Raw genomic sequence first — 24096 nt, 5'->3', positions numbered from 1 at the left:
TGAGCGGCACCATGGTGTGCGGGCTGAGAGGTCGAGAGGCACCAAGGTGTGCGGGCTGAGAGGACCGAGCATCACCAGGGTGTGTGGGCTGGGAGGGCTGTGAGGCATCACTGTGTGTGGGCTGAGGGGCACCTCGGTGTGTGGGCTACAGAGCAGTTCCAGAGGACTCCCCCCTCCCTTGACATCCATGGGAGCTTTTCAGTGCAGCTGCACAAACCGCTCCTCCTAGCTCAGCTTTTTGGAGTCCGGCGAGATCTGGAGCAGAATCCTTGTTTAGGTTGTGTGATTTCGGGCATCTTCTCATCCACCTAGGTACTCGCACAGTTCACACGTCATTGGTGAGAAGCTGCTCCTGGTTGGTGGGGTGTGGATCCATGCTCGGGCGGTGCCGGGATTGACGGTTGTGGATCTGATCACTGGACATGTCGCTGAGTTTCACATCAACTCTGTAAGTGTCAGGTGGTAATGTCTATCTAGACGGAGACAAGTGCGAGGATGTGTGGGTCATCCCAAGTCTCCATCTCCAATTGTCTCCTCTTATCTCCGTCTCCATCTCCTACTGTTTCCTCGTATTCTCCGTCTCCATCTCCTACTGTTTCCTCTCATCCCCCGTCTCCATCTCCCACTGTCTCCTCTTATCTCCGCATCTACATCTCCCACTGTCTCCTTATCCCGCCTGTCTCCATCTCCCACTGTCTCCTCTCATCTCCCGTCTCCATCTCCCTTATTTTTCTCTCCTCCAGTCTCTATCACCCTATATCTCTCTCACTCTCTCTTGCTGTGACTCGTACCCTCGGTGTCGTTCTTTTGCTTGCTCTTGCTGTGGCAGGTTGCTTCCCTTTCTGTCTCCCTCTTTCTTGCTCTTGCTGTGGCAGGTCCTTCCTTCTGGTCCCTGGCGTCGTCCTCTTTCTTGCTCTTGCTGTGGAATTTTCCTTCCTTCTGGCCCCCAGTGTCGCCCTCTTTCTTGCTCTTGCTGTGGCAGGCTCCTTCCTTTTGGCCCCTGGTGTCGCCCTCTTGCTGTGGCAGGTTGCTTCCCTTTCTGTCTCCCTCTTTCTTGCTCTTGCTGTGGCAGGTTCCTTCCTTCTGACCCCAGTGTCACCCTCTTTCTTGCTCTTGCTGTGGCAGGTTCCTTCCTTCTGGTCCCTGGCGTCGTCCTCTTTCTTGCTCTTGCTGTGGAATTTTCCTTCCTTCTGGCCCCCAGTGTCGCCCTCTTTCTTGCTCTTGCTGTGGCAGGCTCCTTCCTTTTAGCCCCTGGTGTCGCCCTCTTGCTGTGGCAGGTTGCTTCCCTTTCTGTCTCCCTCTTTCTTGCTCTTGCTGTGGCAGGTTCCTTCCTTCTGACCCCAGTGTCACCCTCTTTCTTGCTCTTGCTGTGGCAGGCTCCTTCCTTCTGGCCCCTGGTGTCGCCCTCTTGCTGTGGCAGGTTGCTTCCCTTTCTGTCTCCCTCTTTCTTGCTCTTGCTGTGGCAGGTTCCTTCCTTCTGACCCCAGTGTCACCCTCTTTCTTGCTCTTGCTGTGGCAGGCTCCTTCCTTCTGGCCCCTGGTGTCGCCCTCTTGTTGTGGCAGGTTGCTTCCCTTTCTGTCTCCCTCTTTCTTGCTCTTCCTGTGGCAGGTTCCTTCCTTCTATCGCTGGTGTCGTCCTCTTTCTTGCTTTTGTTGTAGCAGGTTCCTTCCTTCTGGCCCCCAGTGTCATCCACTTTCTTGCTGTGGCAGGTTGCTTCCCTTTCTGTCTCCTTTCTTGCTCTTGCTGTGGCAGGTGCCTTCCTTCTGACCCTTGGTGTCGCCCTCTTTCTTGCTGTGGCAGGTTCCTTCCTTCTGGCCCCTGGTCTCGCCCTCATTCTTGCTCTTGCTGTGGCATGTTGCTTCCCTTTCTGTCTCCCTCTTTCTTGCTCTTACTGTGGCATTTTCCTTCCTTCTGGCCACCAGTGTCGCCCTCTTGCTGTGGCAGGTTGCTTCCCTTTCTGTCTCCCTCTTTCTTGCTCTTACTGTGGCATTTTCCTTCCTTCTGGCCACCAGTGTCGCCCTCTTGCTGTGGCAGGTTGCTACCTTTTCTGTCTCCCTCTTTCTTGCTCTTGCTGTGGCATTTTCATTCCTTCTATCGCTGGTGTCATCCTCTTTCTTGCTTTTGTTGTAGCAGGTTCCTTCCTTCTGGCCCCCAGTGTCATCCTCTTTCTTGCTGTGGCAGGTTGCTTCCCTTTCTGTCTCCCTCTTTCTTGCTCTTGCTGTGGCATTTTCATTCCTTCTGGCCACCAGTGTCGCCCTTTTTCTTGCTCTTGCTGTGGCAGGCTCCTTCTTTCTGGCCCCTGGTGTCGCCCTCTTGCTGTGGCAGGTTGCTTCCCTTTCTGTCTCCCTCTTTCTTGCTCTTCCTGTGGCAGGTTCCTTCCTTCTGTCGCTGGTGTCGTCCTCTTTCTTGCTTTTGTTGTAGCAGGCTCCTTCCTTTTGTCCCCTGGTGTCGTCCTCTTTCTTGCTCTTGCTGTAGCAGGCTCCTTCCTTTTGTCCCCTGGTGCCGTCCTCTTTCTTGCTCTTGCTGTGGCAGGCTCCTTCCTTTTGGCCCCTGGTGTCGCCCTCTTGCTGTGGCAGGTTGCTTCCCTTTCTGTCTCCCTCTTTCTTGCTCTTGCTGTGGCAGGTTCCTTCCTTCTGACCCCAGTGTAACCCTCTTTCTTGCTCTTGCTGTGGCAGGCTCCTTTCTTCTGGCCCCTGGTGTCGCCCTCTTGCTGTGGCAGGTTGCTTCCCTTTCTGTCTCCCTCTTTCTTGCTCTTGCTGTGGCAGGCTCCTTCCTTCTGGCCCCTGGTGTCGCCCTCTTGCTGTGGCAGGTTGCTTCCCTTTCTGTCTCACTCTTTCTTGCTCTTGCTGTGGCATTTTCATTCCTTCTGGCCACCAGTGTCGCCCTCTTTCTTGCTCTTGCTGTGGCAGGCTCCTTCCTTTTGGCCCCTGGTGTCGCCCTCTTGCTGTGGCAGGTTGCTTCCCTTTCTGTCTCCCTCTTTCTTGCTCTTGCTGTGGCAGGTTCCTTCCTTCTGACCCCAGTGTAACCCTCTTTCTTGCTCTTGCTGTGGCAGGCTCCTTCCTTCTGGCCCCTGGTGTCGCCCTCTTGCTGTGGCAGGATGCTTCCCTTTCTGTCTCCCTCTTTCTTGCTCTTGCTGTGGCAGGTTCCTTCCTTCTGACCCCAGTGTCACCCTCTTTCTTGCTCTTGCTGTGGCAGGCTCCTTCCTTCTGGCTCCTGGTGTCGCCCTCTTGTTGTGGCAGGTTGCTTCCCTTTCTGTCTCCCTCTTTCTTGCTCTTCCTGTGGCAGGTTCCTTCCTTCTATCGCTGGTGTCGTCCTCTTTCTTGCTTTTGTTGTAGCAGGTTCCTTCCTTCTGGCCCCCAGTGTCATCCACTTTCTTGCTGTGGCAGGTTGCTTCCCTTTCTGTCTCCTTTCTTGCTCTTGCTGTGGCAGGTGCCTTCCTTCTGACCCTTGGTGTCGCCCTCTTTCTTGCTGTGGCAGGTTCCTTTCTTCTGGCCCCTGGTCTCGCCCTCATTCTTGCTCTTGCTGTGGCATTTTGCTTCCCTTTCTGTCTCCCTCTTTCTTGCTCTTACTGTGGCATTTTCCTTCCTTCTGGCCACCAGTGTCGCCCTCTTGCTGTGGCAGGTTGCTTCCCTTTCTGTCTCCCTCTTTCTTGCTCTTGCTGTGGCATTTTCATTCCTTCTATCACTGGTGTCATCCTCTTTCTTGCTTTTGTTGTAGCAGGTTCCTTCCTTCTGGCCCCCAGTGTCATCCTCTTTCTTGCTGTGGCAGGTTGCTTCCCTTTCTGTCTCCCTCTTTCTTGCTCTTGCTGTGGCATTTTCATTCCTTCTGGCCACCAGTGTCGCCCTTTTTCTTGCTCTTGCTGTGGCAGGCTCCTTCTTTCTGGCCCCTGGTGTCGCCCTCTTGTTGTGGCAGGTTGCTTCCCTTTCTGTCTCCCTCTTTCTTGCTCTTCCTGTGGCAGGTTCCTTCCTTCTGTCGCTGGTGTCGTCCTCTTTCTTGCTTTTGTTGTAGCAGGCTCCTTCCTTTTGTCCCCTGGTGTCGTCCTCTTTCTTGCTCTTGCTGTAGCAGGCTCCTTCCTTTTGTCCCCTGGTGTCGTCCTCTTTCTTGCTCTTGCTGTGGCAGGCTCCTTCCTTTTGGCCCCTGGTGTCGCCCTCTTGCTGTGGCAGGTTGCTTCCCTTTCTGGCTCCCTCTTTCTTGCTCTTGCTGTGGCAGGTTCCTTCCTTCTGACCCCAGTGTAACCCTCTTTCTTGCTCTTGCTGTGGCAGGCTCCTTTCTTCTGGCCCCTGGTGTCGCCCTCTTGCTGTGGCAGGTTGCTTCCCTTTCTGTCTCCCTCTTTCTTGCTCTTGCTGTGGCAGGCTCCTTCCTTCTGGCCCCTGGTGTCGCCCTCTTGCTGTGGCAGGTTGCTTCCCTTTCTGTCTCCCTCTTTCTTGCTCTTGCTGTGGCAGGCTCCTTCCTTCTGGCCCCTGGTGTCGCCCTCTTGCTGTGGCAGGTTGCTTCCCTTTCTGTCTCCCTCTTTCTTGCTCTTGCTGTGGCATTTTCATTCCTTCTGGCCACCAGTGTCGCCCTCTTTCTTGCTCTTGCTGTGGCAGGCTCCTTCCTTTTGGCCCCTGGTGTCGCCCTCTTGCTGTGGCAGGTTGCTTCCCTTTCTGTCTCCCTCTTTCTTGCTCTTGCTGTGGCATTTTCATTCCTTCTGGCCACCAGTGTCGCCCTCTTTCTTGCTTTTGCTGTGGCAGGCTCCTTCCTTCTGGCCCCTGGTGTCACCCTCTTGCTGTGGCAGGTTGCTTCCCTTTCTGTCTTCCTCTTTCTTGCTCTTCCTGTGGCAGGTTCCTTCCTTCTGTCGCTGGTGTCGTCCTCTTTCTTGCTTTTGTTGTAGCAGGTTCCTTCCTTCTGGTCCCCAGTGTCATCCTCTTTCTTGCTGTGGCAGGTTGCTTCCCTTTCTGTCTCCTTTCTTGCTCTTGCTGTGGCAGGTGTCTTCCTTCTGACCCCCGGTGTCGCCCTCTTTCTTGCTCTGGCAGGTTCCTTCCTTCTGGCCCCTGGTCTCGCCCTCATTCTTGCTCTTGCTGTGGCAGGTTCCTTCTCTCTGGCCCCCTGGTGTCGCCCTCTTTCTTGCTTTTGCTGTGATAGGTTCCCTCCTTCTGGCCCCAGGTCTCGCCCTCATTCTTGCTCTTTCTGTAATAGGTTCCTTCCTTCTGACCCCCGGTGTCGCCCTCTTTCTTGTTCTTGCTGTGGCTATTTCCTTCCTTCTGGATCCTTGCCCTCTTTTGCCAGCTTCCTAGTATCTGGCCTCCTGTGTCTCCCTCTTCCTCTGGCTGGTTCCTTCTGGCACCAATGTCACCCTCTTCCTAGATCTTTCTCTCCTGCTCTTGATGCCGCCCTCTAACTCTTGCTGTGGAACGTTCCTTCCTTCTGGCCACCGGAGTCACCCTCTTTTTTGCTCTTGCTGTGGCAACTTCCTTCCTTCTGGCCCCTGGTCTCGCCCTCTTACCTGCTCTTGCTGTGGCAACTTCCTTCCTTCTGGCCCCTGGTGTCGCACTCTTTCTTGCTCTTGCTGTGGCAGCTTCCTTCCTTCTGGCCTCTGGTGTCGCACTCTTTCTTGCTGTGGCAGCTTCCTTCCTTCTGGCCCCTGGTGTTGCACTCTTTCTTGCTCTTGCTGTGGCAGCTTCCTTCCTTCTGGCCCCTGGTGTCGCACTCTTTCTTGCTGTGGCAGCTTCCTTCCTTCTGGCCCCTGGTGTTGCACTCTTTCTTGCTCTTGCTGTGGCAGCTTCCTTCCTTCTGGCCCCTGGTGTCGCACTCTTTCTTGCTGTGGCAGCTTCCTTCCTTCTGGCCCCAGGTCTCGCCCTCATTCTTGCTCTTTCTGTAATAGGTTCCTTCCTTCTGACCCCTGGTGTCGCCCTCTTTATTGCTCTTGCTGTGGCAGGCTCCTTCCTTTTGGCCCCTGGTGTCGCACTCTTTCTTGCTCTTGCTGTGGCAGGCTCCTTCCTTCTGGCCCCTGGTCTCGCCCTCTTACCTGCTCTTGCTGTGGCAGGCTCCTTCCTTCTGGCCCCTGGTGTCGCACTCTTTCTTGCTCTTGCTGTGGCAGCTTCCTTCCTTCTGGCCCCTGGTGTCGCACTCTTTCTTGCTGTGGCAGCTTCCTTCCTTCTTGCCCCTGGTGTCGCACTCTTTCTTGCTCTTGCTGTGACAGGTTCCTTCCGTCTGGCCCCTGGTGTCGCACTCTTTCTTGCTGTGGCAGCTTCCTTCCTTCTTGCCCCTGGTGTCGCACTCTTTCTTGCTGTGGCAGCTTCCTTCCTTCTTGCCCCTGGTGTCGCACTCTTTCTTGCTGTGGCAGCTTCCTTCCTTCTTGCCCCTGGTGTCGCACTCTTTCTTGCTGTGGCAGCTTCCTTCCTTCTTGCCCCTGGTGTCGCACTCTTTCTTGCTGTGGCAGCTTCCTTCCTTCTGGCCCCAGGTCTCGCCCTCATTCTTGCTCTTTCTGTAATAGGTTCCTTCCTTCTGACCCCCGGTGTCGCCCTCTTTATTGTTCTTGCTGTGGCAGCTTCCTTCCTTCTGGCCCCTGGTGTTGCACTCTTTCTTGCTCTTGCTGTGGCAGCTTCCTTCCTTCTGGCCCCTGGTGTCGCACTCTTTCTTGCTGTGGCAGCTTCCTTCCTTCTGGCCCCAGGTCTCGCCCTCATTCTTGCTCTTTCTGTAATAGGTTCCTTCCTTCTGACCCCTGGTGTCGCCCTCTTTATTGCTCTTGCTGTGGCAGGCTCCTTCCTTTTGGCCCCTGGTGTCGCACTCTTTCTTGCTCTTGCTGTGGCAGGCTCCTTCCTTCTGGCCCCTGGTCTCGCCCTCTTACCTGCTCTTGCTGTGGCAGGCTCCTTCCTTCTGGCCCCTGGTGTCGCACTCTTTCTTGCTCTTGCTGTGGCAGCTTCCTTCCTTCTGGCCCCTGGTGTCGCACTCTTTCTTGCTGTGGCAGCTTCCTTCCTTCTTGCCCCTGGTGTCGCACTCTTTCTTGCTCTTGCTGTGACAGGTTCCTTCCGTCTGGCCCCTGGTGTCGCACTCTTTCTTGCTGTGGCAGCTTCCTTCCTTCTTGCCCCTGGTGTCGCACTCTTTCTTGCTGTGGCAGCTTCCTTCCTTCTTGCCCCTGGTGTCGCACTCTTTCTTGCTGTGGCAGCTTCCTTCCTTCTTGCCCCTGGTGTCGCACTCTTTCTTGCTGTGGCAGCTTCCTTCCTTCTTGCCCCTGGTGTCGCACTCTTTCTTGCTGTGGCAGCTTCCTTCCTTCTGGCCCCAGGTCTCGCCCTCATTCTTGCTCTTTCTGTAATAGGTTCCTTCCTTCTGACCCCCGGTGTCGCCCTCTTTATTGCTCTTGCTGTGGCAGGCTCCTTTCTTTTGGCCCCTGGTGTCGCACTCTTTCTTGCTCTTGCTGTGGCAGGCTCCTTCCTTCTGGCCCCTGGTCTCGCCCTCTTACCTGCTCTTGCTGTGGCAGGCTCCTTCCTTCTGGCCCCTGGTGTCGCACTCTTTCTTGCTCTTGCTGTGGCAGCTTCCTTCCTTCTGGCCCCTGGTGTCGCACTCTTTCTTGCTGTGGCAGCTTCCTTCCTTCTGGCCCCTGGTGTCGCACTCTTTCTTGCTGTGGCAGCTTCCTTCCTTCTTGCCCCTGGTGTCGCACTCTTTCTTGCTGTGGCAGCTTCCTTCCTTCTTGCCCCTGGTGTCGCACTCTTTCTTGCTGTGGCAGCTTCCTTCCTTCTTGCCCCTGGTGTCGCACTCTTTCTTGCTGTGGCAGCTTCCTTCCTTCTGGCCCCTGGTGTCGCACTCTTTCTTGCTCTAGAAAAAGAAAACAGATTGGACTATAAAACAGGCCCGCACAACCAAAAGATATACAAAAATCACCAAATGTTTATTAAACACCACAACAAGACATATAAAAACAATTAAAATGTAACAACGTACAAAACACCCCTATTTACACCGTATATCTGCACAAGATATGTATATAAAGCATAATACATTGGGTCAGTATAAGTATGTATCACCTCATATAGAAAATAATAGTACCCCCCAGCTGAGAGGGAATCACATCCAATATACTGAAAGCACACAAGTAAGAATGCATAAGAGCTAAATACCCAAGCTCCCTATGGGTCCTCAAGTAGCTGGAACATAATGAACCCTGCTGGAAGGATACCCATACTAAACCCACTGAAACGCCCTTAAGTAAGGTGCAAGACAGATGGAAGGGGTAAAGACCTGTATAGGTAGTGGGAGCAAGAATATGTCCTATATACTCAGCTGAGGTGAGGAGAAAGCAAGCTGGAGCCCAAAGATGATGTGACTACAAAGAGTCATGCAGATGTCCCTGCTCAGGAGTAACCAGCATAGCACAAAATAGCAAACATATACGGTATATATATCTGTGACCCACAGATATATATATATATGTTTGCTATAATGTGCACTAACTTTATATATTCCCTCCTTGCAGGTTCTTATGTATTGTCTGTGCCCATTGGTTTTGCTGTACGCCGTTCTGACATTTGTCCTCCTTTTCTTGTGCTCCTGCTTATCGTGCTCTATATCGCCCCCTCCGGACGCTTGTGCAGCGCGGCTCGCTACTTGAGCCGCGTCTGCGCATGCGCCGTCAATCTCCATGGAGATCACTCGATACTTCCGCCCGGCCTCTCCTCATGTTTTACCGGCGCGCGCCTTCTGGTTTCCGCCCCCCACTCCCTGGACGTCACGGCGGCACACTTCCCGGATAATTAGGCTTTCTATATAAATGTGAGTTATCCACTACAGCACACACTTCCCCTGACGAAGCCGCTGCGGCGGCGATACGCGTCGGGTTCTCTCCACACTCCCTATTTTGTGCTATGCTGGTTACTCCTGAGCAGGGACATCTGCATGACTTTTTGTAGTCACATCATCTTTGGGCTCCAGCTTGCTTTCTCCTCACCTCAGCTGAGTATATAGGACATATTCTTGCTCCCACTACCTATACAGGTCTTTACCCCTTCCATCTGTCTTGCACCTTACTTAAGGGCGTTTCAGTGGGTTTAGTATGGGTATCCTTCCAGCAGGGTTCATTATGTTCCAGCTACTTGAGGACCCACAGGGAGCTTGGGTATTTAGCTCTTATGCATTCTTACTTGCGTGCTTTCAGTATATTGGATGTGATTCCCTCTCAGCTGGGGGGGTACTATTATTTTTCAATATGAGGTGATACATACTTATACTGACCCAATGTATTATGCTTTATATTATTATTATTTATTTCTATAGCACCATTGATTCCATGGTGCTGTACATGAGAAGAGGTTACATACAAGTTACAAATATCACATACAGTAAACTAACAATGACGGACTGATACAGAGGGGCGAGGACCCTGCCCCCGCAGGCTTACATTCTACAGGATTATGGGGATGGAGACAGTAGGTTATATACATATCTTGTGCAGATATACGGTGTAAATAGGGGTGTTTTGTACGTTGTTACATTTTAATTGTTTTTATATGTCTTGTTGTGGTGTTTAATAAACATTTGGTCATTTTTGTATATCTTTTGGTTGTGCTGGCCTGTTTTATAGTCCAATCTGTTTTCTTTTTCTGGTTCTATATATTACATTGGACTAGGCACCGCACCCTATCACCTTTATTTGAATATACAGCTTGAGTGCACCCTTTTCAATTATTTATGGTAACTCTTTCTTGCTCTGTCAGGTTCCTTTGTTCTATCTCCCAGTGTCGCCCTCTTTCTTGCTGTGGCCGGTTCCTTACCTCTGGCCCCCTGTGTCGCCCTCTTTTTTGCTTTTGCTGTGGCAGCTTCCTTCCTTCTGGCCCCTGGTGTTGCCCTCTTACCTGCTCTTGCTGTGGCCGGTTCCTTACTTCTGGCCCCCTGTGTCGCCCTCTTTTTTGCTCTTACTGTGACAGGTTCCTTCCTTCTCTCCCCCAGTGTCGCCCTCTTTCTTTTGCTGTAGCAGGTTCCTTCCTTCTGACCCCCGGTCTCACGCTCTTTCTTGCTCTTGCTGTGGCTGGTTCCTTCCTTCTGGCCCCTTTCCCTTTTCTTCTTCCAGTTTCCTAGTATCCGGCCTCCACTGTCTCCCTCTGCCTCTGGCTGGTTCCTTATGCCCCCCGATGTCACTCTCTTCCTAGTTCCTTCTCTCCTTCCCTTGATGCCGCCCTCTAATTCTTGCTGTGGCAGGTTCCTTCCGTCTGGCAATCGGTGTCGCCCTCCTTCTTGCTTTTGCTGTGGCAGGTTCCTTCCTTCTGGCCCCTGGTTTCGCCCTTTCTTGCTCTTGCTGTGGCAGGTTCCTTTCTTCTGGCCCCCGCTGTCACTCTCTTTCTTGCTATTGCTGTGGCAAGTTCCTTTCTTCTAGCCCCCAGTGTTGTCCTCTTTCTTCCTCTTGCTGTGGCATGTTCCTTTTTTCTGCCCCCCGGTGTCGCCCTCTTTCTTGCTGTGGCATGTTCCTTCTTTCTGGCCACTGATATCACCCGCTATCTTGCTCTTGCTGTGACAAGTTCCGTCTTTATGGTCCCAGGTGTCGCCCTGTTTTCTGCTCTTGCTGTAGCAAATTTCTTCCTTCTGGCCCCTTTGTCGTTCTCTTTCTTGCTTTTGCTGTGGCACGTTCCTTCCTTCTGGTCCCCGTTTTGCCCTCTATCTTGCTCTTGCTGTGGCAGGTTCCTTCCGTCTGGCAATCGGTGTCGCCCTCCTTGATTTTGCTGTGGCAGGTTCCTTCCTCCTGGCCCCCGGTGTCACCCTCTTTCTTGCTTTTGCTGTGGCACGTTCCTTCCTTCTGGTCCCCGTTTTGCCCTCTATCTTGCTCTTGCTGTGGCTGGTTCCTTTCTTCTGGCCCTGGTGTCGCCCTCTTTCTTTCTTTTGCTGTAGCAGGTTCCTTCCTTATGGCCCCTGATGTCGCTCGCTCTTGTTCTTGCTGTGGCAGGTTCCTTCCTTCTGGCCCCCCTTGTCGCCCTCTTTCTTGCTCTTGTGGCAGGTTCCTTCCTTCTGGCCCTTGGTGTCGCCTTCTTTCTTGCTCTTGCTGTGGCAGGTTCCTTCCTTCTGGCCCTCGGTGTCGCCTTATTTTTTGCTCTTACTGTGGCAGGTTCCTTCCTTCTGGCCCCCGGTGTAGCCTTCTTTTTTGCTCTTGCTGTGGCAGGTTCCTTCCTTCTGGCCCCCGGTGTCGCCTTCTTTTTTGCTCTTGCTGTGGCACGTTCCTTCCTTCTGGCCCCCGGTGTCACCCTCTTTCTTGCTGTGGCCGGTTCCTTCCTTCTGGTCCTCGGTGTCGCCATCTTTTTTGCTCTTGCTGTGGCAGGTTCCTTCCTTCTTGCCCCCGGTGTCACCCTCTTTCTTGCTCTTCTTGTGTCAGGTTCCTTCCTTCTGGCCCCCGGTGTCGCCTTCTTTTTTGCTCTTGCTGTGGCACGTTCCTTCCTTCTGGCCCCCGGTGTCACCCTCTTTCTTGCTGTGGCCGGTTCCTTCCTTCTGGTCCTCGGTGTCGCCATCTTTTTTGCACTTGCTGTGGCAGGTTCCTTCTTTCTTGCCCCCGGTGTCACCCTCTTTCTTGCTGTGGCAGGTTCCTTCCTTCTGACCCCCGTTGTCGCCCTCTTTCTTGCTCTTGCTGTGGCAGGTTTCTTCCTTCTTGCCCCCGGTGTCACCCTCTTTCTTGCTGTGGCAAGTTCCTTTCTTCTGGCCCCCGATGTCGCACTCTTTCTTGCTGTGGTAGGTTCCTTCCTTCTAGCTCCCAGTGTTGCCCTCTTTCTTGCTCTTGCTGTGGTAGGTTCTTTCCTTCTGGCCCCTGGTGTTGCCTTTCTTCTTGCTGTGGCAGGTTCCTTCCTTTTCTTTCCCAGTGTCGCCCTCTTTCTTGCTATTGCTGTGCCAGCTGCCTTCCTTCTGACCCCCGGTGTCGCCCTCTTTCTTGCTGTTGCTGTAGCAGGTTCCTTCCTTCTGGCCCCCGGTGTTGCCTTTTTTCTTGCTGTGGCAGGTGCCTTCCTTCTGACCCCCGGTGTTGTCCTCTTTCTTGCTGTTGCTGTAGCAGGTTCCTTCCTTCTGGCCCCCGGTGTTGCCTTTTTTCTTGCTGTGGCAGGTGCCTTCCTTCTGACCCCTGGTGTCGCCCTCTTTCTTGTTCTTGCTGTGGCAGGTTCCTTCCTTCTGGCCCCCGGTGTCACCCTCTTTCTTACTGTGGCCGGTTCCTTACTTCTGGCCCCCTGTGTCGCCTTCTTTCTTGCTGTGGCAGGTTCCTTCCTTCTGACCCCCGGTGTCACCCTCTTTCTTGCTCTTCCTGTGTCAGGTTCCTTCCTTCTGGTCCCCGGTGTCACCCTCTTTCTTGCTGTGGCACGTTCCTTCCTTCTGGCCCCCGGTGTCACCCTCTTTCTTGCTGTGGCTGGTTCCTTCCTTCTGGTCCTCGGTGTTGCCTTCTTTTTTGCACTTGCTGTGACAGGTTCCCTCTTTCTTGCCCCCGGTGTCACCCTCTTTCTTGCTGTGGCAGGATCCTTCCTTCTGACCCCCGATGTCACCCTCTCTTACTCTTGCTGTGGCAGGTTCCTTCCTTCTTGCCCCCGGTGTCACCCTCTTTCTTACTGTGGCAGGTTCCTTCCTTCTTGCCCCCGGTGTCACCCTCTTTCTTGCTGTGGCAGGTTCCTTTCTTCTGGCCCCCGATGTCGCACTCTTTCTTGCTGTGGTAGGTTCCTTGCTTCTAGCCCCCAGTGTTGCCCTCTTTCTTGCTCTTGCTGTGGTAGGTTCTTTCCTTCTGGCCCCTGGTGTCGCCCTCTTTCTTGTTCTTGCTGTGGCAGGTTCCTTCCTTCTGGCCCCCGGTGTCACACTCTTTCTTGCTCTGGCAGGTTCCTTTGTTCTATCTCCCAGTGTCGCCTTCTTTCTTGCTGTGGCAGGTTCCTTCCTTCTGACCCCCGGTGTCACCCTCTTTCTTGCTCTTCCTGTGTCAGGTTCCTTCCTTCTTGCCCCCGGTGTCACCCTCTTTCTTGCTCTTCCTGTGTCAGGTTCCTTCCTTCTTGCCCCCGGTGTCACCCTCTTTCTTGCTCTTCCTGTGTCAGGTTCCTTCCTTCTGGTCCCCGGTGTTGCCCTCTTTTTTGCTGTGGCACATTCCTTTCTTCTGGCCCCCGATGTCGCACTCTTTCTTGCTGTGGCAGGTTCCTTCCTTCTAGCCCCCAGTGTTGCCCTCTTTCTTGCTCTTGCTGTGGTAGGTTCTTTCCTTCTGGCCCCTGGTGTTGCCTTTCTTCTTGCTGTGGCAGGTTCCTTCCTTTTCTTTCCCAGTGTCGCCCTCTTTCTTGCTCTTGCTGTGCCAGCTGCCTTCCTTCTGACCCCCGTTGTCGCCCTCTTTCTTGCTGTTGCTGTAGCAGGTTCCTTCCTTCTGGTCCCCGGTGTTGCCCTCTTTTTTGCTGTGGCACGTTCCTTTCTTCTGGCCCCCGATGTCGCACTCTTTCTTGCTGTGGCAGGTTCCTTCCTTCTAGCCCCCAGTGTTGCCCTCTTTCTTGCTCTTGCTGTGGTAGGTTCTTTCCTTCTGGCCCCTGGTGTTGCCTTTCTTCTTGCTGTGGCAGGTTCCTTCCTTTTCTTTCCCAGTGTCGCCCTCTTTCTTGCTATTGTTGTGCCAGCTGCCTTCCTTCTGACCCCGTTGTCGCCCTCTTTCTTGCTGTTGCTGTAGCAGGTTCCTTCCTTCTGGCCCCCGGTGTTGCCTTTTTTCTTGCTGTGGCAGGTGCCTTCCTTCTGACCCCCGGTGTCGCCCTCTTTCTTGCTGTTGCTGTAGCAGGTTCCTTCCTTCTGGACCCCGGTGTTGCCTTTTTTCTTGCTGTGGCAGGTGCCTTCCTTCTGACCCCCGGTGTTGCCCCCTTTCTTGCTGTTGCTGTAGCAGGTTCCTTCCTTCTGGCCCCCGGTGTCACGCTCTTGATCTCTCTTGCAGGCCTCACTGGAGTGGCCCCTGATGCTCCATGGACACAGCTCTGTTCTCCTGCCGGATGGGAAGTATGTGATGGTTCTGGGTGGAGGTGGCACCTGCTTCTCATTTGGGACTCATCTGAATGTGCAGCCGGCTGTGGTGGAGCTGCCGTGCATGGTGTCATCCATTATATAGAATTACAGATGAGAGAATGTTTGTCATTTTGTATTTTATTGCAACAATTAAATGATATTTTTCAGGTCCAGCACGTGACTCTGCTGTTCTCTGTCATCTTTGAAGTGTAGACTACACCAGGGTCATGTCATTATCTCTACAAATTCCCAAGCCTCCATGAGGCCTGGAAGTGCAAAGTTCAACACAAAACATCGGAGACAAAGGTTCCCTAACAAACGGGCATTTCCCACATGTGTTCAGGCTGTCTAACAGCCGCAAATCATGCAGCCGCAAGGACTCGAACATGATATACAAGCTCTCCCGAGATACTCTGAGAACACCCGAGCATGCTCGGATAAGACGTTCACTCATCACTAATCTTTATCTGTTTGATATTTTCTGCACTGCTCATTCTCCCTTATGTGGCCCCCCGGGCCATGCAACCAGAGGCCATATGATATGTATGCAGGCATTGAACAGCCGTTTGTTGGTGGTAGGGGGCTCTATAATTAAGGGACAGGCAGGTGGAGGTAGGGGCGTCCTTCGAGGGGCGTATAATCTTGTGCGTATTAAACAAGGCGATGAATGGAAAACAGCATTTAATACGCCCGAGGGCCATTTTGAGTACCTGGTTATGCCATTCGGGCTCTCCAATACTCCATCAGTATTTCAGTCCTTTATGCATTACATCTTCCGAGAGTACCTGGATAAATTCCTGATTGTGTATTTGGATGATATTTTGGTCTTTTCGGATGATTGCGAGTCTCATGTGAAGCAGGTCAGAATGGTGTTCCAGGTCCTTCGTGCGAATTCCTTGTTTGTGAAGGGGTCAAAGTGTCTCTTTGGAGTTCAGAAGGTTTCATTTTGGGGGTTCATTTTTTTCCCCTTCTACTATCGAGATGGACCCTGTTAAAGTCCAGGCCATTTACGATTGGACTCAGCCGACATCTGTGAAGAGCCTGCAAAAGTTCCTGGGCTTTGCTAATTTTTATCGGCGCTTCATTGCTAATTTTTCTACTGTTGCTAAACCATTGACTGATTTGACCAAGAAGGGTGCTGATGTGGTCAATTGGTCTTCTGCGGCTGTAGAGGCTTTTCAGGAGTTGAAGCGTCGTTTTTCTTCTGCCCCTGTGTTGTGCCAGCCAGATGTTTCGCTTCCGTTTCAGGTTGAGGTTGATGCTTCTGAGATTGGAGCAGGGGCTGTTTTGTCGCAGAGAAGTTCTGATGGCTCGGTGATGAAGCCATGTGCTTTCTTTTCTAGAAAGTTTTCGCCTGCTGAGCGTAACTATAATGTTGGTAATCGTGAATTGTTGGCCATGAAGTGGGCATTCGAGGAGTGGCGTCATTGGCTGGAAGGAGCCAAGCATCGCGTGGTGGTCTTGACAGATCACAAGAATTTGACTTATCTTGAGTCTACCAAACGGTTGAATCCGAGACAGGCTCGATGGTCGTTATTTTTCTCCCGTTTTGATTTTGTGGTTTCGTACCTTCCGGGCTCTAAGAATGTGAAGGCTGATGCCCTGTCAAGGAGTTTTGTGCCTGACTCTCCGGGTGTTCCTGAGCCGGCGGGTATTCTCAAAGAGGGGGTAATTTTGTCTGCCATCTCCCCTGATTTGCGGCGGGTGCTGCAAAAATTTCAGGCTGATAGACCTGACCGTTGCCCAGCGGAGAAACTGTTTGTCCCTGATAGATGGACTAGTAGAGTTATCTCTGAGGTTCATTGTTCAGTGTTGGCTGGGCATCCTGGAATCTTTGGTACCAGAGATTTGGTGGCTAGATCCTTCTGGTGGCCGTCTTTGTCGCGGTATGTGCGTTCTTTTGTGCAGTCCTGTGGGACTTGTGCTCGGGCTAAGCCCTGCTGTTATCGTGCCAGTGGGTTGCTTTTGCCCTTGCCGGTCCCGAAGAGGCCCTGGACGCATATTTCTATGGATTTTATTTCAGATCTCCCCGTCTCTCAAAAGATGTCGGTCATTTGGGTGGTTTGTGATCGCTTTTCTAAGATGGTCCATTTGGTACCTTTGTCTAAATTGCCTTCCTCCTCTGATTTGGTGCCATTATTTTTCCAGCATGTGGTTCGTTTACATGGTATCCCGGAGAACATAGTTTCTGACAGAGGTTCCCAGTTTGTTTCAAGGTTTTGGTGATCCTTTTGTGCTAGGATGGGCATTGATTTGTCTTTTTCCTCGGCTTTCCATCCTCAGACAAATGGCCAAACCGAACGAACTAATCAAACTTTGGAAACATATCTGAGATGCTTTGTTTCTGCTGATCAGGATGATTGGGTGTCCTTTTTGCCGTTGGCTGAGTTCACCCTTAATAATCGGGCCAGCTCGGCTACTTTGGTTTCGCCGTTTTTCTGCAATTCTGGTTTCCATCCTCGTTTCTCTTCAGGGCAGGTTGAGTCTTCAGACTGTCCTGGTGTAGATACTGTGGTGGATAGGTTGCAGCAGATTTGGACTCATGTGGTGGACAATTTGACATTGTCCCAGGAGAGGGCTCAACATTTCGCTAACCGCCGGCGCTGTGTGGGTCCCCGACTTCGTGTGGGGGATTTGGTTTGGTTGTCGTCTCGTTATGTTCCTATGAAGGTTTCCTCTCCTAAGTTTAAGCCTCGTTTCATTGGTCCGTATAAGATTTCTGAGGTAATCAATCCTGTGTCATTTCGTTTGGCCCTTCCTGCTTCTTTTGCCATCCATAATGTGTTCCATAGGTCGTTATTGCGGAGATACGTGGCGCCTGTGGTTCCATCCGTTGATCCTCCTGCCCCGGTGTTAGTTGAGGGGGAGTTGGAGTATGTGGTGGAGAAGATTTTGGATTCTCATGTTTCATAGTTAGTAAGTAACATAGTTAGTAAGGCCGAAAAAAGACATTTGTCCATCCAGTTCAGCCTATATTCCATCATAATAAATCCCCAGATCTACGTCCTTCTACAGAACCTAATAATTGTATGATACAATATTGTTCTGCTCCAGGAAGACATCCAGGCCTCTCTTGAACCCCTCGACTGAGTTTGCCATCACCACCTCAGGCAAGCAATTCCAGATTCTCACTGCCCTAACAGTAAAGAATCCTCTTCTATGTTGGTGGAAAAACCTTCTCTCCTCCAGACGCAAAGAATGCCCCCTTGTGCCCGTCACCTTCCTTGGTATAAACAGATCCTCAGCGAGATATTTGTATTGTCCCCTTATATACTTATACATGGTTATTAGATCGCCCCTCAGTCGTCTTTTTTCTAGACTAAATAATCCTAATTTCGCTAATCTATCTGGGTATTGTAGTTCTCCCATCCCCTTTATTAATTTTGTTGCCCTCCTTTGTACTCTCTCTAGTTCCATTATATCCTTCCTGAGCACCGGTGCCCAAAACTGGACACAGTACTCCATGTGCGGTCTAACTAGGGATTTGTACAGAGGCAGTATAATGCTCTCATCATGTGTATCCAGACCTCTTTTAATGCACCCCATGATCCTGTTTGCCTTGGCAGCTGCTGCCTGGCACTGGCTGCTCCAGGTAAGTTTATCATTAACTAGGATCCCCAAGTTTCGAGACGGAAACTCCAGTACCTGGTCAAGTGGAAGGAAGATAATTCCTGGGTTTTTGCCTCTGATGTTCATGCTGCCGATCTGGTTCGTGCCTTTCATTTGGCTCATCCTGGTCGGCATGGGGGCTCTGGTGAGGGTTCGGCGACCCCTCCTTAAGGGGGGGTACTGTTATGAATTCTGTTGTCGGGCTCCCTCCTGTGGTCATGAATGGTACTTCAGCTGGTTCTGTCCATGGACTTCCTCTGGTGGGTGTTTCTGAGTTTCACAGGTGACGAGGTTAATTTCGTTAGCTGCTGCTCTATTTAACTCCACTTAGATCTTTGCTCCATGCTACCTGTCAATGTTCCAGTATTGGTCTAGTTTACTCCTGGATCGTTCTTGTGACCTGTCTTCCCATCAGAAGCTAAGTTCTAGCTTGTATTTCTTGGGTTTGCTATTTTTCTGTCCAGCTTGCTATTTAATTTGTTGTCTTGCTTGCTGGAAGCTCTGGGACGCAGAGGGAGCGCCTCCGCACCGTGAGTCGGTGCGGAGGGTCTTTTTGCGCCCTCTGCGTGGTCTTTTTGTAGGTTTTTGTGCTGACCGCAAAGTAACCTTTCCTATCCTCGGTCTGTTCAGTAAGTCGGGCCTCACTTTGCTAAATCTATTTCATCTCTGTGTTTGTATTTTCATCTTTACTCACCGTCATTATATGTGGGGGGCTGCCTTTTCCTTTGGGGAATTTCTCTGAGGCAAGGTAGGCTTTATTTTTCTATCTTCAGGGCTAGCTAGTTTCTTAGGCTGTGCCGAGTTGCATAGGGAGCGTTAGGCGCAATCCACGGCTATTTCTAGTGTGCTTGATGGGATTAGGGATTGCGGTCAGCAGAGTTCCCACGTCCCAGAGCTCGTCCTTATTATCAGTAACTATCAGGTCATTCCGTGTGCTCTTAACCACCAGGTCCATTATTGTCCTGACCACCAGGTCATAACAGTCAAGATAGTAAATTGTATATTATAATCCAAAAAAAGGTAGGCAGTGTTTACAAAGTATTAAAAAGATATTATAAAGAAGACAAATATATGTACAATGCAATTAAAAATAAACAGGGGTTAAAGTTGAAAAGAACACTTACGTGTCGTTATGTCATTTTATCTCATGACTGGCCGTGGGCTGAGGAGGAGAAGGACATCCATATATATATATAGATGCATGAGGACAGCTTGCCGAGCTGTTGTTAGCTCGCTTCCCAGACCAACACTACTCCCAACTCAGCAGGGGTAAGATATGCCCTCTCGTCGTGACATCACTGAGTGGGCTGAGTAATGACATACACGCCTCTTTCTATTATTTATGTTTTGGAGTCACCAAACACAGACATTCCTGGGGGAGGGACAAGGAGTGGCTTGAATTTCACTGTGCTGCTGGCAGAGAAGTGGGTCGAATGGCCCGCAGTGTGTGTCTTGTAAAGTTAGGTAGATACTCCAACATGGCATATTCACATTATCGGGACAACACAGATGGAGGCCTCTCCTATATTATAGGGGATGGAGGCCTCTCCTATATTACACAGGATGGAGGCCCCTACTATATTCCACGGGATGGAGGCCTCTCCTATATTCCACGGGATGGAGGCCCCTCCTATATTACACGAGATGGAGGCCTCTCCTATATTCCACGGGATGGAGGCCTGTTGTGAATTCTGCTTTTGGGCTCCCTCTGGTGGTTGTAGGTGGTAATGCAGTTGTCCCTGGGCTGCAGTCCTGGACAGGTGTATCTGCTGATTGCAATTCTGACTGGGGTATTTAGGTTTGCAGGACTCAGTCCTTGCCAGTTGTCAATGTTTCTTGGGAAGTGTTGGACCTCTGTCTGGCTTCTCCTGCTTAGCTGCCAATTCAGCAAAGATAAGTGTCTGTTTCTTTTTCTATGGCACACAGCTGTGCTTGTTTTTTGATTGTATTCTTGCTCTGAGTGTAGGATTCTCTGGAGTTGCAGATATACGTTCCACGTCTTTAGTTAGATGGAGGAATTTTTGTATAATCTGCTGTGGATATTTTTGGAAGGGTTTTAATACTGACCGCACAGTACTCTGTCCTATCCTTTCCTATTTTAGCTAGAGTGGCCTCTTGTGCTAAATCCTGTTTTCTACCCGTGTGTGTCTTTCCTCTCCTACTCACAGCCAATATTTGTGGGGGGTTGCCTATCCTTTGGGGTTCTGCTCTGAGGCAAGGTAGAATTCCTATTTCCATCTATAGGGGTATTTAGTCCTCCGGCTGTGACGAGGTGTCTAGGGTTTGTTAGGTACACCCCACGGCTACTTCTAGTTGCGGTGTTAAGATCAGGATTTGCGGTCAGTATAATTACCACCTACTCCAGTGAAAGTTTTCATGCTGCTCAAAGGTCACCGGATCATAACAGAGGCCTCTCCTATATTCCATGAATGAAGGCCTCTCCTATATTCCACAGGATGGAGGCGCCTCCTATATTACACGAGATGGAGGCCTCTCCTATATTACACGGGATGGAGGCCTCTCCTATATTACATGGGATGGAGGCGCCTCCTATATTACACGAGATGGAGGCCTCTCCTATATTCCACGGGATGGAGGCCTCTCCTATATTACACAGGATGGAGGCGCCTCCCATATTACACGGGATGGAGGCGTCTCCTATATTCCACAGAATGAAGGCCTCTCCTATATTCCACAGGATGGAGGCGCCTCCTATATTACACGAGATGGAGGCCTCTCCTATATTACACGGGATGGAGGCCTCTCCTATATTACACGGGATGGAGGCGCCTCCTATATTACACGAGATGGAGGCCTCTCCTATATTCCACGGGATGGAGGCCTCTCCTATATTCCACAGAATGAAGGCCTCTCCTATATTCCACAGGATGGAGGCGCCTCCTATATTACACGAGATGGAGGCCTCTCCTATATTACACGGGATGGAGGCCTCTCCTATATTACATGGGATGGAGGCGCCTCCTATATTACACGAGATGGAGGCCTCTCCTATATTCCACGGGATGGAGGCCTCTCCTATATTACACAGGATGGAGGCGCCTCCCATATTACACGGGATGGAGGCGTCTCCTATATTCCACGGGATGGAGGCCTCTCCTATATTCCACAGGATGGAGGCGCCTCCCTTATTACATGGGATGGAGGCCTCTCCTATATTACACGAGATGGAGGCCTCTCCTATATTCCATGCATGAAGGCCTTTCCTATATTACACTGGATGGAGGCCTCTCCTATATTACAGGGGATGGAGGCCTCTCCTATATTCCACGGGATTGATGCCTCTCCTATATTACAGGGGATGGAGGCCTTGTATATTACACAGGATGGGTGCCTCTCCTATATTACACGAGATGGAGGCCTCTCCTATATTCCACAGGATGGAGGCCTCTCCTATATTCCACAGGATGGAGGCCTCTCCTATATTCCACAGGATGGAGGCCTCTCCTATATTACACGAGATAGAGGCCTCTCCTATATTCCACTGGATTGATGCCTCTCCTATATTACAGGGGAAGGAGGCCTCCTATATTACAGGGGAAGGAGGCCTCCTATATTACAGGGGAAGGAGGCCTCCTATATTACACAGGATGGGTGCCTCTCCTATATTACACAGGATGGAGACCTCTCCTATATTACACTGGATGGAGGCCTCTCCTATATTCCACGGAATGGATGCCTCTCCTATATTACACAGGATGGAGGCCCCTCCTATATGACACAGGACTGATGCCTCTCCAATATTACAGGGGATGGAGGCCTCCGATATTACACAGGATGAATGCCTTTCCTATATTACAGGGGATGGAGGCCTTGTATATTACACAGGATGGGTGCCTCTCCTATATTACACGGGATGGAGACCTCTCTGTTATGATCCGGTGACCTTGGAGCAGCATGAGAACTTTCACTGGAGTAGGTGGTCACTATACTGACCGCAATCCAGAACTTAACACCGCAACTAGAAGTAGCCGTGGAGTGTACTTAACCAATCCTAGACACCTCATGACAGCCGGAGGACTAAATACCCCTAAAGATGGAAATAGGAATACTATCTTGCCTCAGAGCAGATCCCCAAAGGATAGACAGCCCCCCACAAATATTGGCTGCGAGTAGGAGAGGAAAAAACATACACAGGCAGAAAAACAGGATTTAGCACAAGAGGCCACTCTAGCTAAAATAGGACAGGATAGGACAGAATACTGTGCGGTCAGTATAAAACCCTTCCAAAAATATCCACAGCAGATTATACAAAAACTTCCTACATCTAACTAAAGACGTAGGAGCGTATATCTGCAACTCCAGCGAATCCTACAATCAGAGCAGGAATACAAACAAAAACAAGCACACAGCCTGTGTGCCACAGAAAAAGAAACAGACACTTATCTTTGCTGAAATGGCAGCCAAGCAGGAGAAGCCAGAAAGAGATCCATCATATCCCAAAAAACATTGACAACTGGCCAGGACTAATGAGTCCAGCAAGCCTACATAGCCCAGTCAGCACCTCAATTAGCAGATACACCTGTCCAAGACTGCAGCCCAAGAACACTTGCATTACCATCTGCTACCACCAGAGGGAGCTCAAAAGCTGAATTCACAACACCTCTCCTATATTACACTGGATGGAGACCTCCTATATTACACAGGATGAATGCCTCTCCTATATTACAGGGGATGGAGGCCTTGTATATTACACAGGATGGGTGCCTCTCCTGTATTACAGGGGATGGAGGCCTCTCCTATGTTACACAGGATGGAGGCCTCCTATATTCCACAGGATGGAGGCCTCTCCTATATTCCACGGGATGGAGGCCTCTCCTATATTCCACGAGATGGAGGCCTCTCCTATATTCCACGGGATGGAGGCCTCTCCTATATTACACGGGATGGAGGCCTCTCCTATATTCCACGGGATTGATGCCTCTCCTGTATTACAGGGGAAGGAGGCCTCCTATATTACACAGGATGGGTGCCTCTCCTATATTACACGGGATGGAGACCTCTCCTATATTACACAGGATGGGTGCCTCTCCTATATTACACAGGATGGGTGCCTCTCCTATATTACAGGGGAAGGAGGCCTCCTATATTACACAGGATGGGTGCCTCTCCTATATTACACAGGATGGGTGCCTCTCCTATATTACAGGGGAAGGAGGCCTTGTATATTACACAGGATGGGTGCCTCTCCTACATTACACAGGATGGGTGCCTCTCCTATATTACAGGGGAAAGAGGCCTCCTATATTACACAGGATGGGTGCCTCTCCTATATTCCACAGGATGGAGGCCTCTCCTATATTACACGGGATGGAGGCCTCTCCTATATTACACAGGATGGGTGCCTCTCCTATTTTACAGTGGAAGGAGGCCTCTCTTATATTACACAGGATGGAGGCCTCTCCTATATTACACAGGATGGGTGCCTCTCCCATATTACAGTGGAAGGAGGCCTCTCCTATATTACACAGGATGGGTGCCTCTCCTAGATTACACAGGATTGATGCCTCTCCTATATTACAGGGGATGGATGCCTCTCCTATATTACACAGGATGGGTGCCTCTCCTATATTACAGGGGATGGAGGCCTCTCCTATATTACACGGGATGGAGGCCTCTCCTATATTACACAGGATGGGTGCCTCTCCTATATTACAGTGGAAGGAGGCCTCTCCTATATTACACGGGATGGAGGCCTCTCCTATATTACACAGGATGGGTGCCTCTCCTAGATTACACAGGATGGGTGCCTCTCCTAGATTACACAGGATGGGTGCCTCTCCTATATTACAGGGGATGGAGGCCTCTCCTATATTACACGGGATGGAGGCCTCTCCTATATTACACAGGATGGGTGCCTCTCCTATATTACAGTGGAAGGAGGCCTCTCCTATATTACACGGGATGGAGGCCTCTCCTATATTACACAGGATGGGTGCCTCTCCTAGATTACACAGGATGGGTGCCTCTCCTATATTACAGGGGATGGAGGCCTCTCCTATATTACAGGGGAAGGAGGCCTCCTATATTACACAGGATGGAGGCCTCTCCTATATTACAGGGGATGGGTGCCTCTCCTATATTACACAGGATGGGTGCCTCTCCTATATTACAGTGGAAGGAGGCCTCTCCTATATTACACGGGATGGAGGCCTCTCCTATATTACACAGGATGGGTGCCTCTCCTAGATTACACAGGATGGGTGCCTCTCCTATATTACAGGGGATGGAGGCCTCTCCTATATTACAGGGGAAGGAGGCCTCCTATATTACACAGGATTGATGCCTCTCCTATATTACACAGGATGGGTGCCTCTCCTATATTACACAGGATGGGGGCCTCTCCTATATTACACAGGATGGAGGCCTCTCCTATATTACAGGGGATGGAGGCCTCTCCTATATTACAGGGGATGTAGGGAAGCCAGAGGGGAGCATGGGCTGATGTGCCTTCCAATGCTCGGCTGAATGTTAGTCCTAGTCTGTCCTGCTGCTGCTCTCCTCGGTGTCCGGAGGGAATACGAGCTCCA

General features: G+C 51.1%; 1 protein-coding gene across 3 annotated transcripts in view; it reads left to right on the top strand.

The window, feature by feature from the left end:
• LCMT2 (leucine carboxyl methyltransferase 2) overlaps window positions 1–14120 on the top strand; it is a 138174-nt gene extending 124054 nt beyond the window's left edge. For all 3 annotated transcript variants that reach the window (XM_069759631.1, XM_069759630.1, XM_069759632.1), the window contains exons 14-15: window positions 313–448; window positions 13872–14120. In XM_069759631.1, the coding sequence (XP_069615732.1) occupies window positions 313–448; window positions 13872–14042 (307 nt within the window). In that variant the 3' untranslated portion in view covers window positions 14043–14120. The remainder of the gene's footprint in view (window positions 1–312; window positions 449–13871) is intronic.
• Window positions 14121–24096: the final 9976 nt, after the last annotated feature.

This window comes from Ranitomeya imitator, chromosome 3 (genome assembly GCF_032444005.1).
Source record: "Ranitomeya imitator isolate aRanImi1 chromosome 3, aRanImi1.pri, whole genome shotgun sequence".
Classification (NCBI taxonomy): Eukaryota; Metazoa; Chordata; class Amphibia; order Anura; family Dendrobatidae; genus Ranitomeya; species Ranitomeya imitator.
This window is presented reverse-complemented; position numbering and strand designations above follow the sequence as displayed.